Source organism: Drosophila nasuta, chromosome X (genome assembly GCF_023558535.2).
Source record: "Drosophila nasuta strain 15112-1781.00 chromosome X, ASM2355853v1, whole genome shotgun sequence".
Lineage (NCBI taxonomy): Eukaryota > Metazoa > Arthropoda > Insecta > Diptera > Drosophilidae > Drosophila > Drosophila nasuta.
The window spans coordinates 15124271-15145218 of NC_083459.1; the positions used below are offsets into that span (position 1 = coordinate 15124271).

Genomic DNA, 20948 nt, shown 5'->3' on the forward strand with positions numbered 1-20948 from the left:
TGGGGCAGGAATTAGTCATTTTGTTGGTTACTTGATGCATGTCTCTGCCACACCCTCCGCGCACTGACAATAAACGCACACACACTCACAGACACACTCACATAGAGAGTGAGACAGAATGAGAGCCAACAAAAATGGCGCCCAAGCTGGAGCCCGCACGTTGAGCGCCCGCATCGCATCGCAGCGCGTCGCGTTGGGTGACATTTTTTATGCGCTTTTGAGCAAATTAGATTTCCTAATTAAATTTTCTAGTGAAATGCGCATAAATTTCATAAAATTCACTTGGCAACGACAACGTCGACAGCGTGCACACCGAACTGGCACAATATCCTGCTTGCCTCCCCCTTCTCCTCTTCCCCCTCTTCCCCCTCTCACTCTTTCTATGTCCTTCGCTTTGTCGCCTTTCATTTTGCTGCGACATTTTTCGCTCTGGAATTTTGCGTGTCGACGTCGTCTGCTTAAAGTAATTAACTAAGAAAATTTTAATTGCTAATATGTTGTGATGCATGTGCGAGAGAGGGAGAGAGAGAAGGGGAGAGCATGCTGACATGCTCCATCCGTGTGTGTGTGTGTGTGTGTGTCGGTGTCGATGTTGACTTTGGGGCGCGTTGACTTTCATGTTCCAGTGAAAACTTTCAATAATAAAGCTGCGTTGCGTGTTTGCCTTTGTGTGCGTGTGCGTTTGTGTGTGTTGGTATGTGTGTGTCGGTATGTGTTTGTGTGTATGTATGTGAGCTCATTAAAAGTATGCGGACCAAGTGTAAACATACAAAAGCTAAATTTACGTTGCCTACTTTTGTGCGCACAGAATTAACTAATTTCGCACATTTGCTCATCGCTCTTAATTATATAATTAGATTTATACAACACACATATATGTATGTATGTATGTATGATGCATAGTAACTGTGTTGATTAGCAACAACTTCAAACCGAACTAATTTATCAATATTACTTTTTTGCCTCCATATTTAGAATTCAATGCTTGCATAGCAATTCTCGTAATTATTTTGATGAAATTTGAATCCTACTAAGTTATAAATTGAACATTACACAAAATAAACTATAACAAAAGAGATTCACATAATTAAATACTACTTATATTACAACAAAATTTAATTAAAAGGCGGATCAAAAAGTCCTTTTAATAAAATTGTTTTATTTTTTACATTTTTTTTTAAAGAAAGTTACATTATATTAAAGCTACAGCATGGATTATTACAGTGTTTAGTTAGAAATTGCTTAAAAACTTGAAAATATGCAATACTTTTGAATATTAATTACAAAAATTTTAAAAGTTATTTAAGAAATACTTCTATATGGTTGACAATCTAGTATATTTTGTGCTATATTTAAAATGAAGTATGAACTATATCGATATACCAAATATATCAGCATTTTATTGGGTTTACTTAAAGTATAATACCACATTGGTATATTTAGAATGTAGTGTATATCAATATACCAAATATAGTATTCGATATATTACAGTACTATTTTGGTATACAAATTTAGTATATTTTAAGCATAATACCAAACTGTTTTGTGCTTTATGGTATACTTCAAATGTATTCTTCTAATTATTTTTGCGGTATATTATTTGGTATATTTTAAGAATAGTGAGTCAGCGTGGTCTCTTAAAGTCGAGCACACTCGCATGTAGCTTTCTTACTTGTTGCCTATCAAAATAATGCGAGTAATGATTAAACATTTATTATGAGATTATATAAATACAAACAAGTACTTTTGCAACCCATTACAGAATATGTATTATGAAACCCATTATCAAGATCGGAAACGAAAAGAAACCACAATTATAAGGATTTATTCACTGAATATTTACCTTTTTCAAGTGTCAGTACTTTTATTGATAAGAATCTTTGAGTAAGACAAATTAATTGAAAGAAGTGTAGGTAAAGTCCCCAAAACTATTTGAAATGATTACCAACTGCTTATTAGCAAATTGGTAAATTTTGCTTTATAAAACGATTTTCAACAAATCAGAAATTGAATACAATAATTAAGCGAGGAAAATTGAAAGCGATTTTGATTAGTCAATTGAGCTGAGGTAATTGCAAATGCTTTATAGGGTATTGCATTTATCGATATCAATATCAATATTTTCATTGGAAAATTGCCTTTGCTTCGTTGCGTTGCGATGCGATGCTCAAGTAACTCAAGATGCCAAAAATCGCATTGATTACACTCGCCATGAAAACAAAATTTCCTTCCACTTGAGTGCAGCGGCAGCATTCAAAATTCGTTGCAATGCGTTTGCTTGTATGTATTTTTCACGCGTATTTTGTTGGAAAACGTTGCCAACGTTGTTGTTTCTTCCCCTTGGCGACTAAAATTGCCCCTCGCTAAAGAAAACGACAAGAGTTGAGAAGGATCCCCCCGTCAGCAATTCACTTGAACAACTCGACAACAACAACAACAACTTCTGCTTAATTTTTCATATCGAATTTCAATGCGAATTGTTGTTGTACTTTCCCAAAATGAGTTGTTGTTGAGTGGCTGCTAGGCACTTTTCCTCTGCTGTTTTTTCCGGGTGCTTCAATGCTTCAATCGATTTGCCATTGAAAGGCATCTTCAATCGAACGCTTCAATGATTTGCCAACATGCTCATAATCCCCTCCACACTATACCACAAAAAAAAGAGAAGAAAAAGAAAAACTAAACACTAAACTCTCATCACGACAACTTAAAGACAAAGTCTGTCAACGCTCATCATCATCGTCATCCTCGCCACTTTCACTTTCTTTCCCCCAATTTGAATGCGGCAGGTCACGGCAATGTCAAGTGAAGTTGTCTTCTTCTATTTTCTCATTTCTCAAAAAGGAAGTGGGAAACTAGATACAATTATTAAATATTTAAAATAACACAGACTAACCGAGAAAAGAGAACAGCTACCAAAAAAAAAAAAAAAAAAAGAAAATTAAAACAATAAAGAAAACAAAAACCACTTCAAGTCGCGCTTCAGCGCCGTCTTCAACTCGGGATATGGGTTGCAATTGGATTTAGGATTGGGGTTACAGAGGAGCGAGAGTCCCTTTTGGGTCATGGGAGCAAACTCTGAGAATGCTGTGAACTAATTTCGACAAGGAAATGCTGAAGTACAGAGCAGAAGAAACACAGGAATGTGTCACCAGTTGATTGAAAGACGAATTAAATTGTAGGAGTTAGGGAGGAGTTATTTGTTAACCTAACATGAGAAATAACATGCAAAAAGTGTGCATAGAATATTTACCTAGATTTTAAAACACAATGTTTCAGAATTTTCTAATTCAATTTAAACTCTAAAAAATCTGGAATTTAATTTCTAGTTCATTCTGTAGAGGAACTAAAATCCAGCTTATTATATTTCAATATTATATAGACAAAATATATGTATGTATTTGATATTAAAGTGTTTTCGACTGTGAAATACCCGCTATTTATTTGTATTGTATTGTATGAATTCCACAATTTATTGAATTTCAATAGCACTTTATGTAAAGCCAAATAGGTATTTCTTTTGATTCAGAAAAGAGATTACTTAATTTTTTTATTCTGACTTTATTTCTAATCTATCTTGTTATAATAATTCAGTTTTTTTAGTTTATGTCTTAGCTTGGCATTTATTTGTGTTTAATTTTTCAATATTAAATTTATATTCTTCTTTTTCGACGTAATATACAAATAATTAAAAATCACTTTTACTATAAGTTAAATAGATAATAAACTGAAAATCTGTATTGAAATCAAAGAGTAACTCTTTTCTTTTCTTGGCTTCTTTTCCTACAGGCTCATTGGCGGCCAAGGAATTTGGCATGGATGGCCTAAATGGCTTTGGTGTGGGCGCTGGCGTTGGCGTTGGTGTTGGTGTGGGCGTGCCCGGCATGGGCGTTGGGCCAAATAGCAAAAAGAAGAAGAAAAAACGACGCCACAGTCGCACAATATTCACGAGTTATCAGCTGGAAAAGCTGGAGGAAGCCTTCAAGGAGGCGCATTATCCCGATGTCTATGCCCGCGAGATGTTGTCACTGAAAACAGAATTGCCCGAGGATCGTATACAGGTGAGTGAGTTATTCAATTCATTCTCATTGTGTGTGTGTGTGCGAATGAGTCATGAATACTTGATGCGAGTGAGTGAATGGTAATTTGATATCTCGCTATTGTTTGGCTAAAGACACAGAGCACAGAAGATGCGGTTTAATGAATTAACGAACTAATTACATCCGCCTCTCGTATTCTACGTATATATGTTTATATATATAGATATATATTCTTGTGATGTATAGTTGAGTATGTTAGGTGTTGCCTGTTGGCAAAACAGTTTGAATGCTGCGCTGGAATTTGCATTTCCGCTTTGTCTCAGCTCTTTGTTTTGTTGTTTGGATGTCTCACTGCTGATTTTTCACACCTTTTTTTTTGCTGTTGGGTTTGTTGTTTGTTTGTCGATTGTTTTTATTGTTATGCGGCAGTTCATCCTGCAGCTCATCCTTAAGCTGTTTAAGATGCGACTGCTTTTTTAATAAGCCATCAACTGCAGCCAGTTCTCAAGTGCAATCGTCCCTCTCTCTCTCTCTCTCTCTCTCTCTTTCTCTGTTTTCTGCCTCGTCAGCAAGTCTTACTAAAAAAAAAAGGGAAAAAAGAAATCAGCTACGTTTGCGAATTTATAATTAAGCATTTTAATGGCCGTTATTGTTCTAGCCCAAATTGCCAATGCTGCACAGTAGAGTGGGAGCGAGATGGCGACAGGCAAACACTGTGTGTGTGTATGTGAGCGAGTGTGTGTGTGTGTGTGTGCGTCGAGTGAACTTCAACGTTGCCAAATTGCCACCCTTAAAAAGCTTTCGCTCTCACTCTTTCGCTCTCTCTCTCACTTAATAGCTTCGCTGTGCGTTTCGTTCTCGCTCGCTCGCGCTTTGTGTTTGATTAGCAAAAGGAATCAGACAACAAAAATAGGGGAAAATGTGTGTAATTATGGCGCGGTTAGTCGATAGTCTCCCTCTCTGCGCCTCCCTACCTCCCCACTCTCTCGACTTGCTATCGAATTTTTGCCCTTTTACCCGCATCGAGTGCGCCACTCTCTCTCTCTCTCTTGTCGAGCGTGAGAAGCGGCGACGCAAGACGCAACCAAAGGCAGCCACTTGCGACAGCGATTTCAAACCGTAACCGAAACTGGGACGGGCCACTGAATCGTCCTGCGTCCCGCGTCCCGCGTCCCGCATCCTTCGTCCTGCTAATGGCAGGGAGCCGCCTCAAGTGCCCAGGCACTTAGCTCTGCGACTCAACTCGTCTTGTCTCGTCTTGACTTTGCTGGCAACGCAGTTCACGTTGCGTCTTCGAACTTGACTTTACTTTCGCATGTGCTGGAATCTACGCATTAGCATTCGATACCTCAGTTTTATCGAACAAAGTGTGCTTTATGAATTTATCGTTAAACAAAGTTGTGCTGAATTATTGAACTTTAGTTCATTACATTTGTATATAGTATTGAATGAGTTGTTGTGGTTATAATCTGATCTTACTAAACTTATAGGTAACTTTTCTCGATTTCTTGCATAATTTGATAATAATGTAATTATCGATTATTCTTTGTCTATCGATAAGTGCATTGATTTTTAATGATCTTTGCCCTTTAACTGTTTGATAATAATGTTATTATCGATTAATGCTTGCTTATCGATAAGTACAATGTTTGCTAAGTGAACGTTGCACTTCATCTCTTGTTCGATATTTATCGATAACATTTTATTATCGATTCGTATCGAAATAATTACAAACTTCTTATGTCGTCCGATGATTATCAAGAAATACGGCGATGAACTTTTCCTCTAATTAACTCTTTGCGTCTGTAATTCTTAAATTTTTTCGATGGTTTGCAACATTTGATAATCGATTAACATTTGCTCAGTAAACTTTGCACCTCAACTCTGTATTATATTATTAATATTATTCATTTATCGATAACGGCTTGTTATCGATATTAATGTCAAAACTTTTCGTTGATCGATTTTTAATTATTTATCGATATATGTAATCACTTATCGATAACTGTTTATTTTATAATAATTACAATATTTATCGATTTATTTAATCATTTATTGATAACCGTTTGTTTTCACAATAATTACAAATTTAGTTATTTACCTTGCATGCTAGCAAATTTATTAACTTGCAGTCATGCCACTTAACACTGCGCCTCACCCCTTTACCCACTTCTACTTCTCTACCCCTCCACTGTAGCCTTGCTTTCGTTTTTGACTTGACTCTCCTTGCGGCCTTTGCTAATACTGCACTCCACTTAGTTACTTAGCTCATACTAAAGACGTAGTTGCAAATTGAATTTCGAGTGTGTAAAATTTTCCAATTATAGAATTTTGCACACAGTAAGTGAAGGGGAGAGGGAGCTGAGTAAAGAGGGAGAGGGGTTGAGTGGGCACTCTCGTAGGAGCTCTTACGAACGGGGTGGGGAGAAGGTAGGAACGGAGAAATGTTGCTAAAAGCGAGTCCAATTAGTAGCATTACAACTAACACTTCAATTCTGGCCGCAGTCTCCGTCTCAGTTGGCCTCCTCTCTCTGTCTCTCTCTCTTTCTCTCTCTATTCGTTCTCTTTCTCTCCTCACTCTTCTCCCTCGCTCTCTCCTCTCTCTCTTACGCACTTGGCAATAACGGCAATAGTCTTCCACATCCACAACAACTAAGGCAATGGCGCCAAAGTACGGCCATTTTGTGTGTAACAGTTTTGGGGGGAACGAAGAGTCTTTTGGGGGTTGCCAGCAGCAGCGGCAGCACAGCAGGGGGACGGGGGGGGGTTGCTTAGCAGCAGACAAGAGGGGGGAAGGCAAAAGGGAAGCTTGATGGTTATGGACTACGATGCTTGGCGTAAATTTGCATTTAACGTTGTTTGCGGTGCCCGCAAATAGTCAACGACTGTCACTACGTCTCCCCTCTCCCCCCTCTCTGTGTTGACTACACCCACATGACTGTAAGCAACACTAGCTGCACACACACACACTCACACTCGCTGTTGGTGTAACAGCTCAACAGTTAGACAACCACAAAATACTCTAAAGACCAAACGAGCGCAATGACTACGACGACGACGACCCCAAAGCACACATACATAGAGAGAGTCTGCAAATGTCATGCAAAATAACGGCACTATTTGTGCGTCTGTGTGTGTGTCTCTCTCTCTGTCTCTCTCTCTCTTCCCCTTTCCCGCTCTTTTTGCTAGCAAAAAAGCTTTAGAAATTTTACTTGATGACAGCAACGGCGCCCAAAAAACTAACAACAACAGCTAGACATACACACACACACACACACACACAAGCATACCCATACACATACATATGCAAGCTAAGCAAGCATACTCACACACACATACATATATACTCTCTCTCCTTTTTCTCCCCTTTCTCCTTCTTCGCTTGTGTTGCATACTTTCAGGCACTTAAGCTATTTTCATGAAATGTGCACAACAACACTCACTCACACACACACACAGACACACACACAGACAGTGTGCTATCATGTGCAGCTGTAGATTACCCACAAACCTCACTGCCACGCCCACGCCCACGCCCATCCTTCGCTCTCCGTCGCCTCTCCGTTTCGTTCGCCTGCAGTTGACTTCACAAAACCGAAAAAAAGCACTCGGTATTGATTTTAATTGAAAAATTGTTAATTTTCCATGCCAGCAACAGCAGCCACGCCCACTGCCCATACACACACAGACACAGACATACACACACACTCGCACGTTTGCGGATAGAAGTCGAGAGACAAAAGCAGAGCTTCAACTTTTGCCAAATGAACTTTTTGCCAATTTTGCCAGCAGTCTGTGTATGTGTGTGTTTCTGTATGTGTGTATGTGTGTGTGAGTGTCTGGCTAAGTATGTGTGCTGTGCCATGTCTGGGTAATTACACATTTATGTGTGAATAATTTGCAACCCAAAATTCAACTCTGCGTCTTCCGCATTTTTCGCCAGTTTCCGATTTGCATTTCACAAGCTTTCACTGCTTTCGGAATAACAATGGCTATAGAAATCGGTAAAGGGGGAAGGAACTTTAAAGAGTCGCTTTAACTACCTTGATTGAAATTCAAATATCTAGTTTAGCTTGATCTCTCTTAATTGTTGTTTAGATTTGATGGACTCTCACCTTTGACTTGCCTCAAGTATTGATTTCAATTCACGTATGCTGCATTACTCTCTAATTATTTTACCTGATTATTTCTCCTCTGTCTGCTGAACTGTCTCGCACTCTAAGTATTCATTTCACTTTGCCCATTTGCTTGCCTCATTTCGAGATTCAACTACAATTGGCAGCATGATCTTTGTTGAATTGGCATGGGAGCAAACATATTTGCGTTTCTCGCAAAACTCTGGACATGGCGAAGAAGCTGTTCTCATGCTCAGCTCACCTCAGACAGATCAGCTAAAGAGAGAAGGCGAAGGAGAGAAGGAGAGAGAAAGAGAGAGACACTAATTTCAATTGTGTGGCAGCTTCAGGGGGCAGTCAAACAATACGCGATCCAACAGCCTACAAGTTCTACGAAACTAATTTACTCAAGTGGCGACTCTGCGTCTTTGGGGCATGAACATCCACTCCACACACTCCACACACAATCCATGCAACAAATGGCCGCCCAGCAAAACTCACTCTGAAGGTTTTCTTGACCAAAATGTGCAATCGTCATTCTTCGATTTTTTTTTTGCCTTGCTTTGCATCTCTTTTCTTTTTTTTTCTTTTCTGTTATTTTGGAGTAGCTGCAGCCCGATTGGCAGCCTCCAAAAAGAGTTGTGGTCATGGGAACCGAAACCGAATCGACCAGTAGACGTTGCAGTCGAACTCGAAGTCGAGGTTCCAGGTTCCAGGTTCGAGGTTCGAGTCCAGCAGCCAGACTTGTGGCAGACATGTCGACTCGCCGCGATGCTGCCACTTGACGCAATGCCGTCTACCGACGACGATCGACGATCATGTTACTCTTTCGATCGATCTCCCTCTCTCTCTCTCTGTCTCTCTCTCTCTCTCTCTCTCTCTCTCTCCTCTTTAGCTTGCACTCAATCAGCTTGTCAACTCCTTTGGACTGCATTTTCACATGCATTTACTGTAGCTGATCGAGAACTGAAGATCTCGACGATCTTGAACGCGATCGCGATCGCAAGATCATCATGCTGCTTCTTCATTTTGTCCCCCCTCCTACAGTCGGACACTGCGAGTCGAGTACCAATTCGTTTAAAATGGTATCAGTTCTAAGAAAAATATTATTTTTTTATAATTTCTCGAGTGCGTTAATCTGTTGAAGAGTTTTTTGCTCGAGTGAGTGGCTCGACCCTGGACCGACTGGAGCGACTGCATTTCAACTGATCGTCTTCTGATCGTCTCTTCTTCACATAAACTCATTCTCGTTTCCATTTCTTGGGTTGTGCATAATCACGACACCGACGCTTCGCTTTGCTTTGCTTTGCTTCGCTTCAACTGCGGGACCTCACACCCTTTTTCTTTAAGATTCTACAAGAAGAATACTCTATCTCTCTCTACCTCTCTCTCTCTCTCTCTCTCTCTCTCGCTCTCCACTTGTTGGTGTTGACGTGCCCCGCCGAACCAAAATGAAACGTCAATTTCAAGCGTTTTTCCTGGTAATAATTAGTAGCTGAGGTGGGCATTTAAATACTTGGCGGTTGCCATCGTCATCATCATCCTCAACCTCATCCACATTCTCATTCTCAACGTCATCGTCGTCGTCTTCCATTTTTATTTTCCTCTTTTTTTTCGTTGCATTGCGTTTCGGTTTTGTTTTTTTCTTGTAATATTCTGCGTATTTTTGTATAAAAATAAAAATTACTCGCACAACAGCCAAATAATGCATATAATTGCATTTTAAGTAGTTGCCTCGACTGTGTTTTTTTCTTCTTTTTTTCTTCTTCTGACTCTCTCGTATTGTATTACCTACTCCAGCCCCATCTCTTTGCCTCACGGCATTTTGGATGTCAACCCTGGTTGTGTTAATAGACCCCGCGTCTATTCCATAAGTGTGTGTGTGTGTGTGTGTGCGTGTGTGTGGATGTGTGGCAGCCTGATGCTATAAGTGGTTTTTTAATTTTCTATACTTGTGAATTCCCGGAAAAGCATGCAGCGGAAATGCGACAACAACAGCAAACAACCAAACAACAGGCAGAAGCAAGTGGGTGGCTTTGTCTCCAATTGGTCTGCCAACTTGCAGCATGCAACTTGCAACTCGCAACTCCAAATGCCACTCAAGCTGCAGCTAAAATTATTGCCTATATACATACGCAGTACTTACGTATTAATTGCCAACTAATCTTTAATTAATAAGCGGGATTTCAATTTGTTTGTTCATATTTTATTTCTACTTTAAACAGACTTCTGAAAATTCGATCTCGAAAATTCATCTCGATTTATTTTTTCATGTTTTTTTTTCAATTTTAACAGATTTCTAATTCTTTCTAGGTTGCAGTGAATATTTATCTGAAATATATCATTGAATTTCTATTTGAGTTCACATTATAAATTTTAAGTTTTTGTGCGACTCGAAGTTAATCTAAATTAAAGAATATTTTCATGTTAACAACCGACAAAGATATACAATTTTCTAATTTTATATTTTTCACTACATTGAGTACAAGAATAATAAGTTTTAATTATTCCGTTAGTCACTTCAATGTTTCATAAATTTATAATAACAATAATTCAATTTAATTTCAAGCTCAATTCCATAGTACTATTTATTTCACCTTGAAAAAAGATATTCAAATAACAAAATGTTGACTTTTTATACGCGCTAACCATAGGATCGAAGGGTATTGAATCTTCGAAATGTTTTAGAATTTTGTGGTATATTTTTAGTATTTTTGTAGAATATGATTAAATTAGAGAAGTATAGTGGGTATATCTCAACTGTAGTTTTCTTACTTGTTTTCAAATCTATTTATTATATTTTCTATAAAGGATATTTTAATACTTTATTAGTAATGCTAACTTAAAGTATTTTATTTTTCAAATCTATTCATTGTTTTTTCTATAAAGCATCTTAGGCTATGCTAATTTTCCCGAAGTATTTCACATAATTGACTTTCGTAAAAGGTTCTCAAATCTATTTTCTTTATTCTCTTAACTTTTATTGAAGACTGTTTACAAAATTGTTTCCAAAAATGATTTATGAACTCGAATTTATGTAGTTTAAATGCGAATTCAAATAGACTGGCAAAGCGACTTCAATAAAGGGCTGCGCATTATTTGAATACAGCCAGATAATAAACAATAACAATAACAATAACAACAACAGCATTAACATGAGGGAAATTGGGATTTGGGTTTGTTCCAATTGATGTTCGTGTTGCGGGTCCTGGGAAACACATGTAAAAGTCAATGGCAACAACAATGTGTGTGTGTGTGTGTGTGTGTGTGTGTGTGTGTGTGTGTGTGTGTGTGTGTGTGTGTGGTTAGCGCCCAAGAAGCTGAGGGTTGAGAGTTGGACGAACGAGGGGTGAGAGACCTTTCAAGGGTTGCTATTGCTTTGGCAAGTGTGTAACAACAAGTTAGTGGCACTCGCTGATTATCACGATTACGATGATGATGATACTCTCACACTCTGATGATGATGATGATGATGATGATGCTGATGACACGTGTAAGTGCAGCAACATTGTCGCAATTATCCGACTGTTAGCGGCTGCTGAATCTGCTGCCAAGGGATTGCGGGCATTTTTGTTTTTTTGGTTTTTCTTTGGGGGGAAAGGAGATTTGTTCGCCTGTCCGGTGGTCGCTTTTCACATTTTCTGAGCTGTTGTTGCCCTGCTTTATTATTAATTTGCTGCGTTTTTGTTTGTTATTTATTTCGAGAGGGATATTCCATTCGCATTTGCCACCCACAGCGCGAAAACGTGACCTTCGCCTTGTTTTCCACTGTTTTCACCCGTCGCTTAACACGGACGCACGTTGATAATGATTTTTACGCAGTTCGTAAAAACAAGCATCCAAGTAACTGACAGCCCAAATACCCTGTAATACCCTGTGCTTAATATATCATTAAATAATTTCTTTGTTGAATCTGATCTTTTGTGATTCAATAAATTGTGAAAAATCTTAGAAAATAGTGCAAGAAACTTTTATTTATTTTACCTCCACATAGCAACTGTCATAACTCACGATTTGTAGCAGCGTTTGTTCTGAAATTTTCAGAATATCAGCTTTGTACTTTAAGTCAAACTCATTTCAAATATCAACGATCTAGCTTTGAAAGGAAAAATTTAACGCGGTTTTAAGGATTTGCCAAAATTTTGCTACTAAACTGCAACAAATGTTTGTAACGAAGCAATTATAGGGTATCGGAAACGTATCCAGCGAAGCTAAGACCCACGCCAAAGGCGCTCGATACGCACGCACTTCCCTCTCCCCTCTCTTTGCTCTCTCTCTCTCTCTCTCTTTGTGTCTTTCCGAGTTGTTGTTGTAGACTTATTAGCGCAAAATGAGCACAGAGCGTTCGCTCATTTAGATCTCATCAGGCAAATTCATCATCTCGAAATATTTCGAGCGATTTTGGTTTCTTTTTATTTCAGTCAAAAACTGTTGTTGCTACTTTTTTTTTTAGCTGTTGGGTGCTTTGAAGTGGGAAAGTAGCTTGTTAAACACTTAACGCTTCAGCTGATGGCGCAAACGGATTTCGCACTGTTGCGGATCCGTTTGCTAGCTTGTGGAAGTACGATGAGCGGGGGGGAGGGGGAGAAGTTGATGCGGTGAGTTTGCGTCATTGGCCAGTCAAGTGTGTGTCGAGTAGACTAGGTAGAAGAAGAGCGCGTTCAACTAGATATTCCTATCGAAATTTCGATTAATTAAAAAATTGCTTTCGATAACGAGTGGCAACGAAATGGATTTAGTTAAAATTTACTAAAATATATCTTATCTTAAATAATTGATAACTATCAGTGAGTTTATTTTGTAACTTCAGATAAAATTTATTATTATTATATCGATAACTAATAGCAATGAAAATAATTTAGTTAATTTCGTACTTTATATTGTGTATATAAGTTAACAAATGTGAAACTAGTCTAAGTAATGACTAACTTTTCTATGTACCTTTTATTCAGGTTTTCAGCTTAACGCTTAGACATAATAATGTTATCGATCACTCGAATTTAGCAAATGTACAAATATCCGATTACCAATATCGATTAATAAAAACTTAGCAGAGCTATTTGCTTAGTTTGTAAATACGTCAATTAAATTTGATTTCTTTAGCTTGTATCGTTCAGTGATATTTATTCAAATATATCGATAACTAATAATTTTATCTCAAATGCATCTTAGCTTTAATCTACATTATTACAAATCTCTGTAAATAACATTTATGAAACCCTTAAACTTCATTCTTCCGCTATTTTGCTTAGACAATTGATCGATAATGTTATCGATCACTTAAATTGATCACAATTGCAAATATCCGCTTATCAATTATTGATTATTAACTTAGCTTAGTAATGTCATTTGCCTAGTTTGTGAATATGTCAATTCAATTTGGTATCTTTAGCTTATGTTATCGATCACTCTTGTCGCACATCGAGAAGGAAGCAACTGCATTTTTGAGCACAATTAAAAAAAACAGCTTTTGCTCAAATTTTGTTGTGTTGCACATTGAAAGCAAATGAAAACTCATCAAACAATTAGGGCAATCGCTAACAAGCTGCTCTCCCACCATCATCACCATCATCACCAACATCATCATCATCATCATCATCCAAGTGCTGTCATCATCAACGTGAACATCTTTGTTGATCACCTCGCAGTGGCGTGAAGCGATGAGAAAGGGAAGGGAAAGGGAAAGGGAGGGCAATCGATTGAATGAGGCCTATTATCGAATTTTGAAAAGCGTAATTATCGCATGACAAATCAAACGAGGCGACTGTCGATGCATTATTTACTCAATAAACATTATCCTCAGCTCAGCCATCGTCCGGCTTGAGCATCGTCGGAGATCTTGGGAAACACAACAATCAAAAAAGAGGAAAGAAAGAAAAAAAAGTCCGAATCGAAAGCAACGAAACGAAACGAAACCAAACCAATTTCCAACACCCACAACTGATTCACTCGCTCGCTCGCTTGCTCACTCACAAATTGTTATTATTATTACACATTTGATTGGGGCCGAGTGTGAGAAGAAGCTGGCCAAGTGTTTGGACACCCAAAAATTAGTCATTCGAAATGTTTGAATGAATAGATTTCCTGTATGAGTTCGCGTTCGCGTTCGAGTTGCGAGTACTCACATCCATCCATCCACCAATTAACCAATTCAAAAATTATAGTGTGTTGTGGCTCTCTGCTCTACAAAAATAAATACGTATTCGAATACAAGTTTATTGAGTTGAGTTGCGTTGAGTTGAGTCGCGCGATCTCCGGATTGAATGCCCGTAATCATTATCATAATCAGAGTTGCCACAATTAACACACAAATACGCTCCCAAAATGAATGCCGCCGCCGCGTTCCGCTTTTAAAGTGTCGAACGGGAAGTTTATAACAAAGTAATTAATTCCATTTTTTCACTTTGGGCATCAAAATATTTTGGGTTTTATTTGATTAGAAGCATTCCTTTCTATTGTGTAAATGGCAGCGGAATAGGAAGAGTGATGGATGAAAAGAAGCTGTGGAAAATCGAAGCAGCTGCAATCGAATTCGATTCCATTTACAATAGTAGACTTCAGCTTCTAATGCAGTAGATATAGAATATATATAGTTTTCCTCCTACGGGTTTTATTATATGCCATGTTTCTCTCTCTTTCTCTTTCTCGCTCTCTCTATTCTGCATATGCATATATTACATATATTTGATCTCTACTTTTATTATTTCTCTTTTTTAATTCGTATTTTTAATTAGATCCCTTAGATTCTTTTAGTTAGTTAGTTAGCTACTTTTTAGTTTATTTTTTACTTTCAAAATTATGATATGTGAATTTTTCATTCCTAACTTTTTCATTATTTTTCTTTTCTGTATATTTTTTTCTCTTATTATTATATTCTTTTGTCTTTTATATAATCTTTACTACTTTCATTTTAACTCCAATGCTTAATTTAGTTGTTTTAATGTTTTGGCTTTTCATTTTATATAATAATAATATAATCTTCTTCTCTTACTATTTTATTTTTGTCGTATATATCGTTTATATTCTATTTATATCCTATTTACTTTATATTTCATTGCATTTTATTCATCATAATATTAAAGCAATTTTAAATTTATAAGTCGCAGTTCTTTTCCGCAATTTGTTTTGTTTCTTTTCACCTTGATCGTTCCCAAGTTGTTTTTTTTTTCTCTTCTTTTGTTTTCAGCAGCTCGTTGCAGAAACAAAAGCTCTGTTAATCTCTCAAGTTGCTTTCATAAACCGTATCTTTCTTCCACTCATTCGAGCAATGGGCAATTCCCCTTTTCCCCTCTCTTTCGCTCCCTCACTGTCTGTCTCTCTCGCTCTCTTTCGCTCTGTCGCCGCTGTCATGCGTCAGAGTTGAGAGGATCAGCGCTACTTTTGAGCTCATATCTATTTAAATCGCAAAGTCGTAAGTCTCTTCGAGCTGCAGATGGAGTTGAAGTTGGAGATGGAGTTGGAGATGGAGGAGGAGATGGAGATGGAGATGGGGACGCGGGTAGCACTTGGAGGCGACCCTCAAGGTGGGTTCGAGTACGACGATGCGTCGTCAGCTCTCAAGTGGCTGCTGTTTCAATTGTCGCACCTTCTCTCTACTCTCCTTCTCTCTCTCTCTCTCTCTCTCTCTCTGTCTCGATCTGCTTTGGAAATTAAGTATAACTCATTATCGCAATCAAGAAATCCTTTTTCTCACTCTCTCACTCGCTTGCTTCACCTTCTGTTGTGCCACACTTGACAACAACAAACGGCAACTGCTATCTGAGATTTTTTTTTCGCTGTTGTTGCCCGTTGTGTGTTGTGTGTGTTGCACACCAATTTTCTACTCAAAACTTATGACAGCCAATTCGAGAGAACGAACGAAAATTATACAGACACTCGGTGACTGCTCATCGTCAGCTACGAGCGGGGAGGGGGAATGGGGAAGGTGGCAGGGGAGGGGGTCATGACTTGACACTTTTGGCATTCGATATGCATGCAGCAGCAGCGACTACACACACAACACAACACACACAACAGACTCGCAAGTTGCAGCTCAAAACTCCAGTTCCATATTTTATTTTTCACTTGCAATCCCCCTCCTCTCTTGCCGCCTCTCTTATCTTGCCCTCCCCCTTTGCCATGGTGTGCCGTGTGCGCAGCTTGTTAAAATCAACATCAAACCTTTAATTTGATGATTCTGCAAATAATTCGTCGGTTTCGGAGTCGTTGACGTTTTAGCCATTGTCCCTACCTCCTCCCTCTCCCTCTCTCTTCCTCCCTCTCTCGCTCTCTCTCTCTCTCTGTTGTTCGCTCTCTTTCACGCCCTTTCTCTAGTTTCGACGATGAGTTGTTCGAGTTGCTAGTCGCTCGTCGAGGCGTGAAAATATAATAACACCTTTTTAATTATATTTTGAAATGCCTTTTCCCCTTCCGCTAGTGTCTGCTACCCCTCTCCTGCTCCTGCCCCCTAAAAAAGTGAAAGGCTTCTGCAAATTAACCAAAATTTCTGTTTGCTAAATTAGACTTATCATTTGATGTAATTCACGAGTCTCGTTAGTCTATTGTGACTCAGTTTTGTGTCACTGAACCACAAGTTGTTCCCCTCTTGCTCACTCCCTGTCTCGCTCTAATGATCGCGAGTTTAAGGAAAGTCTGCTTTGGGAGTTTTACTCATTTGATTCGCTGTCTCTTTGACAGTCAATCGATTTGTGTAGCTGCCACTTGAGTTTGCCACAAGTTGAATGCACTGTCGAGGTCGCCTTATAAGGCTGACGATCGATTGTGTAACCATTTATAGCTTCGTCAGCTACTATTCTCACTCTCTTATTATCCCAACTCGTTCATCGTAATTGTAGCAATAACTACCGATATTCAAACTAGACAACAAATTTATAGCATTTCAGATAAACTGCTTATAATAAATATGTTTCTTTTTCAAATAAATTAATTTTCATAAAATAATACATTTTCCATTCAAACACATTTTTATCTCTCGAATATTCTATTCAAATTATTTTTAATTGGAAAAATACTTTTGAATTTTTGTTAAATGCAATAATTCACAAAAATTCTATTATACTTAAAGTTAAATTTCGTTTTATTTAAAATATATGAGTTTTTATAAACCAAATAATTTTATTACACAAAGATTACTCTACAATTTAACTAATATTCATATCAACGTAATTTTTAACAAACGAATATTCTATTTCATTTCATTACAAAATATTTGTAGGCATAGGGAATAATCTTTTTTACAAATGTAATCTTTGTATTTTAAATATATTAGTTTGCATAAACGAAATTTTTTATTTACGTTCAAACAATTTTTTAAAAATCAGCAAAAATTTGTATCAAAATAACATTATTTTTTTTGTTTTTGCTATACAAATTAATCAACCAGCAATCTGCACTTCAGGCAACAATTTCAAACCTTACAAACTATAGAACTAGATTTTATTCTTAACCCTATACAAAATCAGCTTCAATAAAAGCAACATTAATGAACAGAGGCGTGATTAAATTAAGTGAAATTTCGGAGGATAGACACCAACAATTGCATAGAATGCATTTTATAGAAACTGAATACGAAAATCCAAAGCGTAATAAACTCACTCACTTTTACTTGTTTCGCAAGGCGGCGTACAAAATGCTGACTGACTGACTGCCAAGCTTAGACAGCCAAGCCCTTTTTTGGCCCCATCAACAATATCAACATTAACATCGTTATTATCATCATTATAATACACTTACCTTGAGGGCGGGTTTCGACAAAAGTGCTGAGATGTGTTGCCGACTTTTAAGTGGAAGTTTAGCCAAATGTTTCACTTATTTCGAAAATTATATGATATTTTTGTATTACTTGGATGACTTTTGAGTGGAAGTTCATGATATATATTTATTATTTCGGTAATAGTTTAGGAGCTTTGAAATTAAGCAAAAACTTGGGCTATTTCAATAATGTTATACTATTTATTACTTACTCTACCTTGATAGTTTGGTTAGGTTTGTTGAGTTGAATGATATCGTATTTATTATTTTGTTTTTCGGATTGTTTCACTAACTATGTGAACTCAGCTGTCTGTTAAGTTAGCTTGCTGAATTTTGGTAGAATTGATATTTTAATGTAATACAATTGACACATATCTGAGCTTCGATCGGATAACATATGTAGATATATGTTAAGATGCTAGTACCTAATATAGGAATTATAAAATAAACTTGTTTGCTTTATTTTAGAACTCTTCAAGAATTCTCATTATGAGCTTTTAAAGATCTAAGCTTTATATTATATACATACATAATATCTTAAGGTTTGATTTAATGAATTAAGGTTTTCCCACTAACTATGTGAACTCGGCTGTCAACTGTATTAGGTTTCTGAAATTTGGCAGAATTGTTATTTTAATAATAAAATCAACTTATAAAGTACATTGGATCAGCTAAGTTAACCGATTCTTGAGATAAAGATTCTTAAGAACTTCCCTTTTCTTTTTCTTCCCTCTTTAGTTTTCTTTGTTTCTCTTCAAAGAAAGAGTATTTAAACTTCGTTTCAATGCAGTTAACTCATTGCTTCTTGTTATTCTGTGTACGCAGAGTGAATATTCAGCAGTTTTTCAGCATTTTCGTTGGCCATTTCTTTAGTTCGTTAACGAATTTCCTTCCGGCTGTCCAGCTGCAAACTGTGTTGTCCATTTGTTAAAATAACAATAATAATAGTCGTAATAATAATAGTAATAATACAAACAACACTTTGACATTTGCTGTTTGGTAAAGGGTTGCGCCACCTGCGGAAGTGGCGGCAACTCTGGTCTTGGAAATTAGGCGCGGCCTCGTTATGCAATTAGAGCAAATAGTTTACAAGCATTTTTACCCATGCTTTGATTGATGGCACAAGGCTACGGAACCAGTTTAGCAAGGGATGGAGTGAGAGTAGAGAGTGGGGATGGAGGATGGGGGAGGAGGAGAAGGAGAAGGAGGCGGGGCCATTGATTGATGAGTTTGTCTGTGCAAAAGGAAATTCCTGTATTTTGCCGCCGCTTTGCACGCAACTAATCCACACTTTCATCTTCGTGTATGTGTGTGTGTGTGTTTGTTTGAGTGTGTTCGCGTATTGTGAGCATATTTTTCAATTATGGCCAAGCTGCGTGAAATCCACGTCTCAATATCTATATATATATATACTATATGTATGTAGTCCATACAATTGACATTATAAATCGCATTTCACGCTAATTTGCAACAAACAGCAGCAAAGCCAAAAGCTTGCGGTCGCTTTTCAATGCTGCTGCTGATGATTAGTGAAAGAAAATGGAAAATGGAAAAGCAGTCAACCATCATCACAAGACTGACTCTCACAAGCCTCCAACTCCAACTTCGATTCCAGCATCGCAAATTTTACAGCGTAAAATATATTTTACAATTCTCTCAGCCTGAATCTGTGTGTTCCCCAGGGAGCTCGCTTCCTCTTCTTCCTTCCGCTATCTACTTAAGCAAGTAAGGAGATGAGGCGGAGGATAGAGGATAGAGGGAGGCGTGGCAGCAACACTCGACAACAAGGCGCAACAAGATTTTGACAAAATTAATTTTATAGATTAGAAAACATTCATCGCTTTGCTCAAGGGTGGGAATGGGGGAAACAAGCGGAAAGGAAAGGAAGGGGAAGGGGAGGGGGAGTGGTTGAGTGGTTGTTTGTTTTGTCTACTTTTGGTGGTGGTGCAACCTGCTGCTGCCTGTCGCAATGAGCCTTGTCACACAGCCTCGTTACCTGCCGCAGTAATTGAAGAATTGTCAACGAATTATGGTTTAATAATGGTCACAGCATGCCAAGAGAGCCAAGCACAGCCATCAATTGAGAAGCGACTCCCCATTCTCTCTCCCACTCTCTCTCGCTTTTGGGGGCAAGTTGCCAAGTTGTGCACTTTATCAACTGTTGCAATTTGGAGGCGTGGCGCCACGCGGCGTCCTCGTCTGGCTGCGTTTGACACGCCAATTGGTTTGCCTGTCGCGCCAAAGAAAAAACCCAACAACAACAACAACTCGCAACACGCAACGCGTAGAACAACTATTAAAGTGACAACTCGGAGACAACAATGTGTGCAACAAATTCGAAATACACTTTCTTATCGTTTGAAATCTCAAACTTAACTGAGATAAACCACAACTTAATCGTGTCAATAATGTTGCAATCAAATCAATTACTAACAATATTTTCTTCGTTTCTATTCAAATGTTCATAAGAAACAAAATTAAATCGTCTTCTAATGAAATGTTTATAACCAACAAAATTAAATTAGGTAGCGATATCTTTTTCATCTTCTATTCAAATGTTCATAATTAAAATAATTAAAAAAAAAATTATATAAAAGGATTCTTATATTCAATATTCAATAATAGAAAATAGAAATGATATTTTTATATTCGAAAATTCACATTTCTCATCTTCTATACAACATTCATACAACTACTTAACCATTTAACATCCAAGAGTATCTTGAGGCACTCAGCAAATAATTTGTATTATTTAAAAAACGAGAGATTTTTAAGTCATTTGAATAAAAGTTGTCAGTTGTCAATAATCAAATATTAAATATAATATGGCGATGACCAACTATAAAAAAAAAGTCTTTCGTTTTTTAGATAAAACAAATTATATAATAAGAGCCTCAATGCACTCTTGGGTATGGAAATTTAAAAGGTTTGTTTTTTTTTTTCAATTCAACAATTGAATTATAATATTTGTTGCTAGTTGAGCTGAGAAAACAAAACAGAAATGACAAAGAATATGTAATAGAAATACATAATTCATCAGAAAGGT

The 20948-nt window shown here is 37.5% G+C and overlaps 1 protein-coding gene across 5 annotated transcripts in view; it reads left to right on the forward strand.

Moving 5' to 3' along the window:
• The window catches only part of LOC132796027 (protein bunched, class 2/F/G isoform), a 68973-nt gene that overhangs the window by 20320 nt on the left and 27705 nt on the right, over positions 1 to 20948 (forward strand). For all 5 annotated transcript variants that reach the window (XM_060807041.1, XM_060807040.1, XM_060807042.1 and 2 more), the window contains one exon: positions 3787 to 4058. In XM_060807041.1, coding sequence (XP_060663024.1) covers positions 3813 to 4058 — 246 coding nt within the window. In that variant the 5' untranslated portion in view covers positions 3787 to 3812. The remainder of the gene's footprint in view (positions 1 to 3786; positions 4059 to 20948) is intronic.